A 14,874-nucleotide genomic window follows, 5' to 3' on the forward strand; every position below is an offset into this window, starting at 1 on the left:
TAATATTGTGTTGATTACGGTATTGGATATTTCAATTTCAGAAAATATATGACGAATATATGAAAATACCACGAAATCGGTTGTTGTTTCCAGTATTTAGTTCAATCCTAGACCTACCTATCCTAATATTCCATATTCACTGTTTATCAGAGTGTTCTGAATAATTCATGGTTAGTTTCACTAGACTTATATCGACCGGGACCGTGATTAACTACGTTTTGTATTGTTTTCTTTTGTTTGGTTCATGTTCATGGTCAAATTAAATAAACCCATTTAGCGGCGCAGAAGGCTCAAAATATTAAAAACGGACCATTATCATTGTCAATTTAACTAATTTCCCCGAAAAATGGTCTTTATCAATGCCGGTATTTATTCCAGAATCCCGGCCAATATCGGATTTCAATACCGGTATTGAGAATGGCCCCATATTGGATGCCATAGCCGGACTTCATACCGCGGAGACTGCGAGTGGTACTCTTATGCCGTTTGTTTTTCTGAAGCTACAAAAGGTAAGGGGCATTGCAAGAAAAAAGTCCTAATCAGAAGAAAGCTAGTTTCCCTTCTTAGGTTAAAAAGTCAGGTTAGCGTGTGGGCAAGAAGGTGCGGGAAGCAGCTTGACCATCGGAAAAGTTAGAAGGCGGTAAAGGCGGTGCGGAAGTTTTTGCGTTACTAAGGGTGGCTCTACACAAAAACGGTTTAGAGCCTCATCTGCAGCTGCATATAAAAATATTGATTTATTTACCACAGGTGTATAATTTAGATTATTTTAGATTATCATCAATATCATCATGATCAGGGAGACCTCGCAATGTCATTACAAATCAATTAAGCACAATAAGCGCATTCTTTCAATCCTAATTTCCTTGCTGAACACGTCCGACAATAACAGGATCTTAAGTGTTCCGACTTCATTTGGCTGAAGAGTGCCGCCTCATACCGAAGCTGTTGAGAGGGTAAGGGACAGCAACACAAGCCAGCCTTTCGCCGAGACGCTCACTTGCTAAGAATCGAAGACAAAAACTGTTATGTTCAGTGCGCGGGAGTGCGGTGCCGGCGTCTGTTCAACACACTCATATAAAAAGTGTAATTTTATTACATAATAGTGTATTTTAATATCAAAAGATGGCGTTCAAATCGAGTATAGGGCTAGTCTTCCTCGGGTGCCTAGTTGGTGAGTTTTATGTTGTGTTTGCGTTGCGAATTGTTGCTGCTTAAGCTTTTGTTTTTACTCTCATTCATATTTTTGTAACGGTTAGTGGCCGTTATTTTATGTAAGATGGGGATTACGAAACTTGAATATCGTATGTATGTGTAATACATGTATTTATTACTGTTGTGCATAGGACTTTACCTTTAAGCACTGCCTTCCCGATTAAAGATCGTTGCATTCGTAACTGAATTGTTACCGTTCCGGACAACACTGGCATTTTTTATAAGAATGTATCAGGCAAATGTTTTTCGAGACCCTCATTCAGGTGTACACAATTTCCGCGACCCGCCCTAATAAAAATGGGGTCATTATTTATCTTTTTCAATACACTTTCGTGGACTTGGACACGTGGTAAATCCGTTAAAAATGTGTCTACTTACGTTTAATCCGTTGAAACGGTATGAGTTAAGACAGGTTACTTCGGTAGCGACTTTGTAGTTGCCAAGTACAATTGGCATCAAAACTAATGGATCAGATTACGCGTCAAACGTATCTCTAAAAGTAACACTAGCAGCTTAACAAAAAGAGATACATATGTATCTAAAATATGTACGACTAGAACAATTAGACTGTAACAGATACTGATTAACTGTTGATTTATCTCTAGTTAGAAAAGTATTCCAGGGTGGCAGATACTTTTGGCGCGTTGTTTCATCCGCTACCATTGCTGCTGACTGTACAATTGCGTAACACAAATGTGTCAATCCATTTCCCCAATGCAACTATGACCTATTTACCTAAGCGACCTTTACTTTGCTTAATATGCACGCCGCCCGTTCGAAAAGATATTGACCTTGTATTCTAGATATGCAATTCCTAGAATGGCCACGGTATTCGGCTACGATACGAATACTAATTAGAGGCCATTAAATACCTACATTATTTATAAAACTAGTTTTGTATTTATACGTCTGGTCTTCAGACGCTAACGGACGTAAGTCACTGGAGCTGGGTGGTTATATACGATCTTTTATTAATCTTGAAAGTATGTAAATTATATTGCCTTTAACATTTTAATATTTAAGCAACTTGAGAACCCTTGCCGAAGTAATGACAGTCACGAATCGTTAAAGGGGCCCACTGATTAACAGTCCGCCGGGCGGTACCGGCCTGTCAGTTGTTCGGAAACTGTCAAATTTTTGTTCTAACTGACAGGCCGATACCGTCCGGCGGACTGTTAATCTGTGGGCCCCTTAAGTAAGTATTGAGCAAGTATTTTTATTACCATTTTCTTGGACTACAGTTCGCCTAGTTAGTGTAAATTTCATTTGATAGCGTGACGTGACGTACGTTTGCGTTTAGTGCCATTTTGTATGGGATTATGAGTTTCCAAAACTTCCCGCATGGCGAGCTGTTCAAAACCCCATACAAAAAAGACATAACGCAAACGTGAACGATAGTCACTCTATCGAATAAAATTTACACTAGGGGTACTAGAAATCGGTAAAAGGGCTCAGTTTGATCAGTAGGTGGGCCATAGTAGAAATATATTTAACGAATTGGAATTACTCGGGGCCCGATTCAGATTTTGAAATAGACATCTACTAGATATCTTTTAGACGTCACCAAGATACGATAACGATATGTTTAAGATCTAACCTGTCAAATTTGACGTTTCTGCAATTCTGGAGATACTCTTGAACGATTTCCACAAGATATGACTTAGAGATTCAATTCACATCTAATAGATATCTAACAATATCTAACGTAAAAGTGACATTGGTTGCCCGAATTGAGCTGCAAAAGAGAACTAGTTGAAATCTAAACTATAACATATCTAGAATGGATCTAGTACGTGTCGTCTCTTGTGAATATCTTGAAGTTCGAATACGGCAGTCGTACTCCCTATTTCCCTACCCACTAATATTATAAATGCGAAAGTAACTCTATCTGTTACCTCTTCACGCTTAAAACCTGAACCGATTTAGATGAAATTTGGTACGAAGATATTTGAGGCCCAAGGAAGGACATAAGAACGTTTTTAACAATATTCATCATCATCATCAACATAATCCCATGCAGGTGAAGTCGCGAGCAGAAGCTAGTATGGTATACAATACAACAACTGTTTGCCTTGTTCAACGTGGGTTTTAGAAACCCACGTTGAACAAACACCATATAGCATGTGCTGGATGCAAGACTATATCAAAAGATAAAGACGAAAGATAAAAAAACCGGCCAAGTGCGAGTCGGACTCGCCCATGAAGGGTTCCGTATTTAGGCGATTTATGACGTATTAAAAAAAAACTACTTGCTAGATCTCGATCAAACCAATTTTCGGTGGAAGTTTACATGGTAATGTACATCATATATTTTTTTTAGTTTTATCATTCTCTTATTTTAGAAGTTAGGGGGGGGGGGGGACACACATTTTACCACTTTGGAAGTGTCTCTCGCGCAAACTATTCAGTTTAGAAAAAAATGATATTAGGAACCTCAATATCATTTTTGAAGACCTATCCATAGATACCCCACACGTACGGGTTTGATGAAAAAAAAAATTTTGAGTTTCAGTTCGAAGTATGGGGAACCCCAAAAATTTATTGTTTTTTTTTCTATTTTTGTGTGAAAATCTTAATGCGGTTCACAGAATACATCTACTTACCAAGTTTCAACAGTATAGTTCTTATAGTTTCGGAGAAAAGTGGCTGTGACATACGGACGGACAGACGGACAGATGGACAGACGGACAGACGGACAGACAGACAGACATGACGAATCTATAAGGGTTCCGTTTTTTGCCATTTGGCTACGGAACCCTAAAAATGATGACAGATGACTGTTATGTTACCTAATAGACATTAAACATTATCATCATCTTCCTAGCGTTGTCGCGGCCTTTCTCCACGGATTATGGGAGACGCCGTTTGACAACTCATTCCGAGACTTGGCGTAGGGACTAGTTTTTACGAAAGCGACTGCCATCTGAACTTACAACCCAGGGGGGAAACTATATGGCCTAAGAGCTCCTCTACACGATGGGCCAGCGCCGGCCACTCCAAGGGACGCAGCCATGCGGTAGAATGAGATAGCAATATCACTTGCTCCCTCTAACGCATACCGGCGCTGGCCCATCGTGTAGAGGAGCCATTATTGGGATTAGTCCAGTTTCCTCGCGATGTTTTCTTTAGGGAAAAGCGACTCAAATAATATATCGTCCTCGAGAACAATAATTGATCCAACTACTTGTGACTTGTGTAGATAATTTGATGTATCGCGTGATACTCGAATTATTCGGTTCTATTTCACCAAACATACATTGGATACAGATGGATGCGTGACTCGAATTTATTTTTTCACGAAACTTCATCATCTAATTCTTCTTGTTCATCTAATTACCTACTACTTTTTCGAAAACTTGTACGAGTATTTATAGTTATTAATAAATCCTATAGGATGTAAGTAACAAAGTTTTTTTTTTAATTAAAAGTATTTCGAAGTAGTATTATGTACTTACTTAAATATCACATGAATTTATTCTTGTTAACCACGGGAAGAGGAAATTATCGATAAACGCCCTCAAAACGGAAGTTTCTATAGTATGTCTCACACTTCCTCTTAACAGGCACAGTTTTAAAAAAGACTTTCGACGTGCGTAGTGCGTCTGTCGACTTAGTTCTGGGGGGTTAGGTAACAGAGAAATCAGCGCAAATATGTTGCCTCACCCTCATTGTGCCTACAATGCTCTTACGTTTGGCAATAGATTAATACCTATTAGCACCCACTCGATACCACGGTTCGATAACATCTGGCGGAATTATTATGGTTGCACTTCAGTCAGCGGCCGTATGATGGATGCAGTCATTACATGATAGTGGATAATATATTTCTCTTCACTAATGGAAGCTTTATCGCTTTATCGAATCGGATCCAATAATTCGGAAAGTGACGGCAGCGGCATTATGTACGGCGTCTAAAGGATGACTCATAAGACCGGGCCGTGTCCGAGCCGGAGCTTCCGGAGCTTCGTTTTCTATGGAAAGGTCAAGTGCTCACCGGTAATCTGTAGGCCCGATTCGGATTTTGAAATAGACATCTGTTAGATATCTTTTAGACATCGCCAAGATACGATAGCGATATGTTTAAGATCTAACCTGTCAAATTAGACATTTGCGCAATTCTGGAGATACTCTTGAACGATTTCCACAAGATATGGCTTAGAGATCAATTCACATCTAATAGATATCTACTTGGAGGATATAATCAAACGGAGACGCCATGTCTGTAATTTTCTGTACAAAACAGTCTGCCGATTTTTGCGGGGGAGGGGAACGTCAAATGTATGCGTAACGTAAAAATAGCCATGTCAGATAAACGTCAGTCCATACATTGTGTATGACCGTTGGCCGCCTATTTTCGACAGAGGGGAAAGCCTGTTAATGGCTACTCCGTTTAGTTGTATCCTCCAAGGATATCTAGCTCTATCTAACGTAAAAGTGACATTGGTTGCTTGAATTGCGCTGCAAAAGAGAACTAGTTGAAATCTAAACTATAACGTATCTAGAATGGATCTAATACGTGTCGTCTCTTATGAATATCTTGAAGTTCGAATACGGCAGTATCATAGAAAAGTAAGCGCCGGAAGCTCCGGCCCGGACACGGCTCGGTCTAACGTGAGTCATCTTTTAAGGTAAAGACTAAAGACGGCATGCAGTCACATGACATGATACAATATCTTAATGACAGTCGAAGAAAGTTTATTGAACAAAAACATGACAAAAAAAACAATAAATAAAAACAACTTAAAATTACAATTAAACTAAATACAAACTAAAAACTATTCTAAAATAAAACTAACCTAAATCTAAAAAAGGCCCCTGCGGCAAGGCCCCAAGATACTGGCTGCGTTACCCCGCTGAACTGCCAGAGTGAAGCGTTGAGCGAGGTAACTGCTCTGTGTTGTCTTAATTAGGTACATTAGGTCTATAACTTCTTAAAACTATCTACATAATACTATAATTTATACACGCAAGCAATGCATTCAATTGTAAAATTATCATAAGCGCTACCTTATTATATATTTACGAAATAGGTATGTTTTATTTAATATATTTAAAATATTATATTAAATGTATCAAAAACTCAATGATTAAGCACTTGGACATCATAACAATGACCTTCAAAACTGTCAAACCAACCGTCAAGTAAAAAAACTATCGATATTTTACATCGTTCTGCACCGATTGCCTTCGTTTTACGAGAAAGGCTTATTAGAAAATGGCCGACCTTTAGCTGTCTCATTGTCACCGAGCAGGAAGTCCGAGGTTTCAATGCGAGCAGCTTTTAACATTAAATTCAAGAAATCAATGTTTTATGCACTGTATACTATACATACATAGTTACGTGTATTACACACATATAACTATGATTAGCCACGTTAGGTCAAATGTCGCTTAATTATGCATTATGCGGCTTAAATTACACTTTATGTTCATAATTAATTACCTATTATCACTAGATTTAAAATATAACAAAAATATATAGTTTATCTACCTATATGATACACTTTTTTTTTCATGTAAATATACTTATAAGTACGAAATTTAACATTATTCCCGTTTTCATAAAGATTCACCTATTGTTTTTTTTTTGTACGATTGGTGGTGGTAGGTACCGTAAAATGGGGTGAGTAGGGTTCGCGGGGAGAGTTGGGTTATGAATGGGGAGAGAAGGGATGAAAGGGGGGTGAGATGGAATTTTAAGGCTACTGCTACAAAAATAATATATTCCAATTTAAAATGTAGCTATAGCAATACTCATAATAATAAAAAATCGATCCAACAATCTTCCAAAATCATCTTTGTATGAAAACCCAACTCATCCCAAATACGAGGGACTACGGGGTGGGGTGGGATTTCCTGTTTATCGTCAAAGTTATGAAATGGAAATACCCAAAATAAAATAAAAACTAAAATACAAACGTCCGGAACACTTATTATATACACCATTCAGTTTGCATATGTCAAAATTAAATGTTATCGAGGTTTGAATATCAGTTTTGCACCTACTGACCCCATTTTACGGTACACTGCTGACTGGGGAAATTCCGTTCAGCATAAATCCGCTATTAACCCCTTGAACGACACGCCTATCGTGTGCGCGTCATCGCGCACCATTGATATTCGGATGTAACCGCGCTAGTTAGTTGCCGTCTTTGGTGGTTAAAGGGTTAAAATTTATGTACTTATTTTGTGCATTATGTATTGAATCTACAAGAACTTACCACGTCCATTTTGTCATGCAGTACTAGCATCATCCGCTCTACCAAAGAAACAGAACCGCAAGCCAGCGAACGCGCCGGCGCGCGCGCAGGCCGAGGCAGACCGCGACGCTGAGATCACCAACTCCTGCCCAGACGACGGCTTCTTCGCCGACGCCGAGCAGTGCGACAAATACTATGAGTGCAGGTAAGACAACACCACAGAATAAATAATAGTACTGGGTACAGAAGACTCACTCTCTAACAAAACGCGTCTACGATCAGGACAGATATGGCCGCTAGGTGGCGACAGCGCCACGCGCGGCTTATGACTAGCCACCAAAATTGGTGTGGAACGGATGTACTTTAGCTACTTGTAGCAAAGCAACGAAATCGCGGAGTGAGCCACGCCTGACAACACTCGCGACACTTGTAAGGTTGTAACTGGCTACATTAGCCGTGATAAATCTACTATAGTCTGTGAAGCCATTTCTGTCCTTGGAGGATATAATCAAACGGAGACGCCATGTCTGTAATTTTCTGTACAAAACAGTCTGCCGATTTTTGCGGGGGAGGGGAACGTCAAATGTATGCGTAACGTAAAAATAGCCATGTCAGATAAACGTCAGTCCATACATTGTGTATGACCGTTGGCCGCCTATTTTCGACAGAGGGGAAAGCCCGTTAATGGCTACTCCGTTTAGTTGTATCCTCCAAGTTTCTGTCAGTAGAAAAATCATCAAATTTAAAAAATGTACGCGCGAAGGGTAATCGTCCCATAGAAAATTTTAATTTCCCGCCTTTTAATTGTGGAAGACACCTCCACATTTTGTCACGTCAAAGCCGGTGCAAGTAAAACTTAGCATGGCCGCAAGCCGCAACCTATACCAACCAATCCAACTAACCGTATGAGACAAAGGAAGTTGTTGACGGAAATTAACCGTAGGAAGTGTATTTTTATAATGTGTAAGTATATTTCCTGAGTAGGGTATAATTCTTAAGCATTTACTAAATAACTGTTGAGATTTACGAAACCAATAACTGTTTATTAACATACTAGCGACCCGCCCCGGCTTCGCACGGGTTTACAAATTATACATACCCCTTCCTCTTGAATCACTATATCTATTAAAAAAAACGCACCCAAATCCGTTGCGTAGTTATAAAAGATCTAAGCATACATACAAACAGACAGACATCGGGAAGCGACTTTGTTTTATACTATTTATAGTGATACGCATACGGATTCATTTAAGGCGTGTTGGAATGCACCTTTTCTTTGCTGTTTATTTTGAAATTTTATTTTTAACCATCCTTAAAAGGTCAACACCTCGGAGGATGTTTATTGAACAAGTTAAATAATAAGTATGGATTTAGTACTAAGTACCTTTTCCGATATCAGTACCTATACAAAATAATATGACATAAATATAATAGAATGCAAAAGTTTTGCTATATGTTACCTATATTAAAAAAAATGATCCTTATGCTATGTATTAAGCTCATAATTATGATGATAGAGTTCAACTAACTTATATCAAAGATTATATGTTGGCGGCCGATCGTAAAATCAGACAGATCATGAAATTCCTAGGCTACACGGGCCTATTTCTGGACAGTTTGTCCTACGGGTACCTGAAGCAACCTGATGAACATATCCTACTATTGGTTCCCTCCTTGCAATGCTGCGCAAGTTGGTTTAATGTGACTATATACCGTCAAAACATTACACAGGAACTTTATGATCGGCCCCCGACGGCTAAAGGGGCCCACTGATTAACAATCCGTTGGACGATATAGTCCTCTCAGTTAGAGCTAAAAGTTGACAGCTCCGAACAACTGACAGGCCGACATCGTCCGGCGGACTGGCAATCAGGGCCCCTTAATACAATCTCTAGATAAGACTCATCACGACCAAACAGAGTAACATTACATTGACAATACAAGTTTGACTCAATTCTATGTTATAATTTTACAGACAGGGTGAGATCATAGAAAAGCTGTGCCCCGACGGCATGGTCTTCAACGACTACAACCCTGATGATGAGAAATGCGATCTGCCTTTCAACTTGGACTGCTCTCAGAGGCCGAAACTACGTAAGTTATCTGGAAGACCGAGCTTTCCTCGGAAAACATATAAAAACTCAAAAATCAGACATAACTAGATCGAACTTTCGCCCCCAAAACTCCCATAAAGCAAATTTCATCGATATCATTAGAGCCGTCTCCGATATCCCCGAAATATGGGGTCCCGTTGTTTCCCATGAACTTTTAAGTCATAATGTATTCTTTGTCATATTATCATTAGTCATACAGCTGAAACCGTTAACATTTCAGGATTTTCGTTAGGTTATCCTATAGATAGGTTAGGTTAGAGTAGGTTTGGTTTATGGCAATCCTGAAAAGTGACGCGTTTACTACACTAAATGAATGATGACTAACGAAAATGAGGACAAACAATACATTATGGCTTAAAACTATTTGGGAAACAATAGAGACTCCCGAAATATAAATAAATAATATATATACAAGAATTGCTCGCTTAAAGGTATAAGATTAACAATTGCAAAACCTTTTCTTTGACACCGACCTTGTAAGGATTGATGTTTCTTTATGTATCATAGGACAATTTACACAGATCAACTTACTCCCACAGTAAACTCAGTAAAGGCCTGTGTTGTGGGTACTAGACGTCGATATATATACAGCATGTAGTTAAATAATACATACTAATATTATAAATGCGAAGCGGAACCGTCAGTTGAAATTTGGCGTAGAGATAGTTTGAGTCCCGGGGAAGCACATAGAATAGTTTTTATTATGTCGGAAATTATCCCTAGATAGAGTACAGAGTGAATTGCCTAATAATTGAAGTAAGCAATGCGCAAATTGAATTATTGCTATTGGCATTATCCAGGCGCTATACTTGCTTTAGCTGTTGTCACTAATTCCACGCAGACGTGGTCGCGGGCAAAAGCTAGCAATATTTATATAGGTATATAGAAAACATCCATAACTCAGGAAAAAATATTAGTGATATAATATGTTCCTGAGTTATGGAGGAGATAATAAATACTTAGAGTTAGACCAAGAAAAGTCTGCAGCGATTTTGATAGCCCACGCAGTGCAAGTGTTATTTATACGTCATAATTTCATAGAAGTTTGACGTTTAAAATGATACGTGCACTGCGTGGGCTATCAAATCCGCTGCAGACTTTTCTTGGTCTGACTCTATTCTCGAGCGCATGACGTGAAAGAGTTGTTTAATTTCAAAGCCATATAGTGTGGTCTCTAACCGATGCAAAGCAGAGTGATATTTTGTGTTTTGCGTTTTTTCCTAAACGCCTAAATAATGACTTTACCTACCTAAATATAGTTTAGGCTGCCAGTAAAGTGCACTGACTTTCGGTTGAACTCAAGCTTTGACCCAACACAAGTTAAAATAAGTTTAATGAACTGTTTTGCATTTGCACGCTTGGTTTTTTTTTCCTTTCGGTTGGTATGTGTAACTTCAGAAAAGCTAAATATAAGGTCTTTTTTTGTTTGGTATCAAATATTGCTTTTAAAATGCAGTGTCGTTCGATTTAATTTATAGTTGCTTCTTTTTCGGAACATCTAAACTTTATTTTTAATTATAAAGATTATTTATTAATGTCCCTGTTCCAGCCATAGATAACTAGATTGAAAACACGCTTAGTACATCATAACAAAATGTACATCTCAAAATTAGTGCCATGTTGATTTAACTTGACCACTATTTATAATTTTATACGTGGTGTCATTTAGGCCCAACGTGTATAGCGGAAAAAGTAAAGTGTGTCCAACACGTGCCAGTTTTGCCCAACGCCGGGTCGCATCACAGCATACAGATTATGGCATCACGTGGGGGTCGGCTGGTCAGAGCAACTTTCACATCTCAAGGGAAGCCGCTCCATTGTAAATACATGCCCGCTATTAATAGATTCCCTTTTAATTAATAGTCGGTCGAGAATCCTTTGTCATTTCTGAGTTGGGCTACTTGGACTTAACAACCTACGATTTTTCACGGTGAATGCTACGAAGATTCATTTAATTTCATCTTGCTTTTTGTTTCTTAACAAATCGTATTGGCAGTGTAGGAGTATACGTATAAGTACCTAAGTAGGTAATGCGACCAATATACCGATTAAGCTGTCTCTTTGTGCACGGATGTTAGTAGGGTTACAAAGCAGTATAATGGAGGACTGGTGAACTAGTATGAATTGCCCCGAAATGACACCGTATAAACTTTATGGTTAAAAGACTTGGGAAGATAAGAAAAATACAATAAACACTCAGTAAGACACATTTCGATTAATCAAATTGAATGAATAGAGCTCGGCCATGTTTTATTTATATACAATACCAAACATTTTATAACATCAACGCAAATACTGCAAATCCCTCGAGTTTAGGCTAGTTATGCCTCGCCACAGACCAATTCTATGTGCCTCGCACACGACCAAAACCCTCCGAGGGCCTTTAAGCGAAGTTAATTTAAAGACATACCAATAGGCAATTTACCAATAAACATAATTTATTTATAAACACGTATCAATTGCATGGTTACATTCATATAAAAGAAAGACTTAATAAATAGTGATGGTTTACATGTGCCTGAACTAAGATTCCCTGTGTTTCAGACGAGCTGAAACTTGTTTACTTGTTTCACAGTCATTTGTTTACGAATACTGACCTATTTCTATTCTCAATCTCAACAGAGGAGCCCAAACCCACGATGCACTGCCCGCGCCTCAACGGCTACTTCTCCCACGAGGACCCGAAGGAGTGCGGCATCTTCTACTACTGCGTGGACGGCAAGTTCAACATGATCACGTGCCCGGACGGCCTGGTCTACAACGAGAAGACCGGCATCTGCACCTGGCCTGATGAGGCTAAGAAGAAGGGATGCGGTGCCGCTGGTAATTGAGATTTTCTAATTTCACATATCGTTTTTAGGGTTCCGTAGTCGACTAGGAACCTTTATAGTTTCTCCATGTCCTTCTGTTTGTCCGCGGCTTTACTGCGTGATCATTAGTGCTAGAATGTTAAGAATTATGGGCCCTAATTTCTGGAGTTTTGACTTATATCGCGGGTGTGACCTTTTGGTGTGACCAGTGGCGACTTTGTTTGGACTGTATTATATTTTCTAATAAGGCAATCCATAGTTTGCACCAGTCTAGCAAAAAAGCCGTATTTATACTCTGAACCTTAACTCCGGAATTAAATATACAGTTTCATTCATGGCATACATTTCCTATGAGTTTCATTTCAATTTCTAGCTTGCTTAGCACAGATATCTTCATAACACCATTTTACCTTACGCAGATGTGTTCCAATTCGACTGCCCGCCCGTGAACGAGACCTTCGGCCTCACACACCCGCGCTACGCCGACCCTGATGACTGCCAGTTCTTCTACGTGTGCATTAACGGCAACACGCCCCGCCGGTCCGGCTGCAGGCTCGGCCAGGCCTTCGACGATGTCAACAAGAAGTGCGAGTGGGCGAGGAAGGTCCCTGAGTGGTAAGTACCCACAGTCCGCCTGTTAACGAGACTTCCGAGCACAGGCGCTACGAAGACCTGACAAATACCATTCTGGTATACTAGTCTACCGCTCAATCTACTCGATTCCCGCGAGTGCAAATGTCTCTAGAAGCAATAACTTTAAAAACATACATTACCGTAAAATGGGGTGAGTAGGGTCAAAACTGAAATTCAAACCTCGATTACATTTTATTTTTACATATGAAAACTGAATGGTCTATATAATAAGTGTTCCGGACGTTTGTATTTTAGTTTTTATTTTATTTTGGGTAATTCCATTTCATAACTTAAGAGGAAAACCCACCTCACCCCGTAGTGCCTCGTATTTGGGGTGAGAGGGGTTTTCATACAAAGGTGATTTTGGAAGATTGTTGGATCGATTTTTTTTATTATGCGTATTACTATAGCTCCATTTTAAATTGGAATACATTATTTTTGTAGGAGTAGCCTTAAAATCCCTCCTCACCCCCCCCTTTCAAACCTTCTCTCTCTCCATTCATAACCCACCTCTCCCTGCGAAACCTACTCACCCCGTTTTAAGGTAACTATTTAAAAAATTGTAAACGTTGCCGTAGGTACTTTCATAGTAAATATTCAAGACGAACAACCTCCATAAAAAAATCGCACGCGTGTATTTTCTTACTTTTTTTTCTATTTTTAAATTTATGTGTTTAAGCCCACTGCTATTTATTACTTCTAAACGTAAAATCCGACTTTTCTGGCTGCTGTCGTAAGTTCGTAACCACAAACGTACAATAAAATTAAATGTAACAAAAGCATTTAAAGCATGTTTTTATGTCATGGCGCCATCTAGTTACCACATTTTGATATCTTTTCTAAGGGCACAACATACTTTATTGTTTATGCTTTATTCTGCTTCTATAAATCTACTTTTGTGACTATAACTGCGGTGAGTCAAGTTCAATTTTACGTTTCGAAATTATAAAAACAGCGGTTTTTATACGCAAATAACTAAAATAAAAAACAATATTTAATGTCATCTGCAACATTGCCGATTATCGCGGCGTTGTATTGGGGGTTGGCAGTCTCCTTTATCCTAATAGACTCTGCTAAAACTAATAGTTATAATATTCTTGCGATTTCCTCCATTGTTGCCTTAAGAACAGGAAAGTGCACTTGTCAAGTTCAACAGTATTCTTTAACTGTTACCCTTCCTTGCAGCGCTGACTGGTACAAGGGTCAACTGACAGACGCCGAGCTGGAGGCCCTGGAGAACCCGCCTACCCTAAAGCCCAAGCCCTCGAGCTCACAGCCGAGCCGCCGCAAGCCACAACGCCCCAGCAAGGGCAAAGCGCTCGAAGAGGAATGATTTGTTAGAGCAATAAACGGGTTATGTTTTAAGTATGTGCGAGTTTTTTTTATAAATAACCTTCGTGCCTTGTACCCTCGCAACGGTCATGATTCCATTTTCAAACCATTAAATTTTAGGATATTTTTCTTGCTCGGCTATTAATATTAGCACGAAGGATCAAACAACAACTTTGCTGCCTTATAAACAAATTGGTAACTATTATTATATCTTAATTAAAATTTCCCTTGCAAATATTTTGTACAGGAAGTAGGCATTTGGAGCGGTTTCAAAATTAAAGTCTATTGTATATTTAGATATTTTATTTTCCTATTTACATATCCATCTTTTTGCTGATCTATTTACAGAAGTGTACATGATAAATACATATAAACTTTGACGTATAAAAACATACATATCTACGGTAACTAATATCACGAATTATCTGCATTTGGCAACTTTGTTACAGGTAACATACAAGTTTTAGGAAGCATTACATAGGTAACTTATACCATTTTTTATATGGAAATAAATAGGTTTCAGTAAAAAAGTCAATTGATTGCATTGTAATTTTGTAAAAGACGTTTTCACGT

The 14,874-nt window shown here is 38.8% G+C and overlaps 1 protein-coding gene across 1 annotated transcript; it reads left to right on the top strand.

Annotated features, from left to right (window-relative positions):
- Nucleotides 1-1,017: 1,017 nt before the first annotated feature.
- Nucleotides 1,018-14,338, top strand: LOC134661230 (protein obstructor-E). The gene is made up of 6 exons (XM_063517210.1): nt 1,018-1,171; nt 7,455-7,617; nt 9,388-9,506; nt 12,149-12,349; nt 12,756-12,951; nt 14,155-14,338. The coding sequence occupies exons 1-6, from the start codon at nt 1,123-1,125 to the stop codon at nt 14,300-14,302; spliced, it is 876 nt and encodes a 291-aa protein (XP_063373280.1). The 5' UTR covers nt 1,018-1,122; the 3' UTR covers nt 14,303-14,338.
- The last annotated feature ends 536 nt before the right edge of the window (nt 14,339-14,874 follow it).

The sequence above is a fragment of the Cydia amplana genome, chromosome Z (genome assembly GCF_948474715.1).
Source record: "Cydia amplana chromosome Z, ilCydAmpl1.1, whole genome shotgun sequence".
In the NCBI taxonomy this organism is placed as follows: Eukaryota; Metazoa; Arthropoda; class Insecta; order Lepidoptera; family Tortricidae; genus Cydia; species Cydia amplana.

Coding starts and splice junctions, on each gene's coding strand:
- LOC134661230 (XM_063517210.1), top strand. CDS start 1,123: ATGGCGTTCAAATCGAGTATAGGGCTAGTCTTCCTCGGGTGCCTAGTT. Junction 7,618..9,387: donor GACAAATACTATGAGTGCAG/GTAAGACAACAC, acceptor ATAATTTTACAG/ACAGGGTGAGATCATAGAAA. Junction 12,952..14,154: donor GCGAGGAAGGTCCCTGAGTG/GTAAGTACCCAC, acceptor CCTTCCTTGCAG/CGCTGACTGGTACAAGGGTC.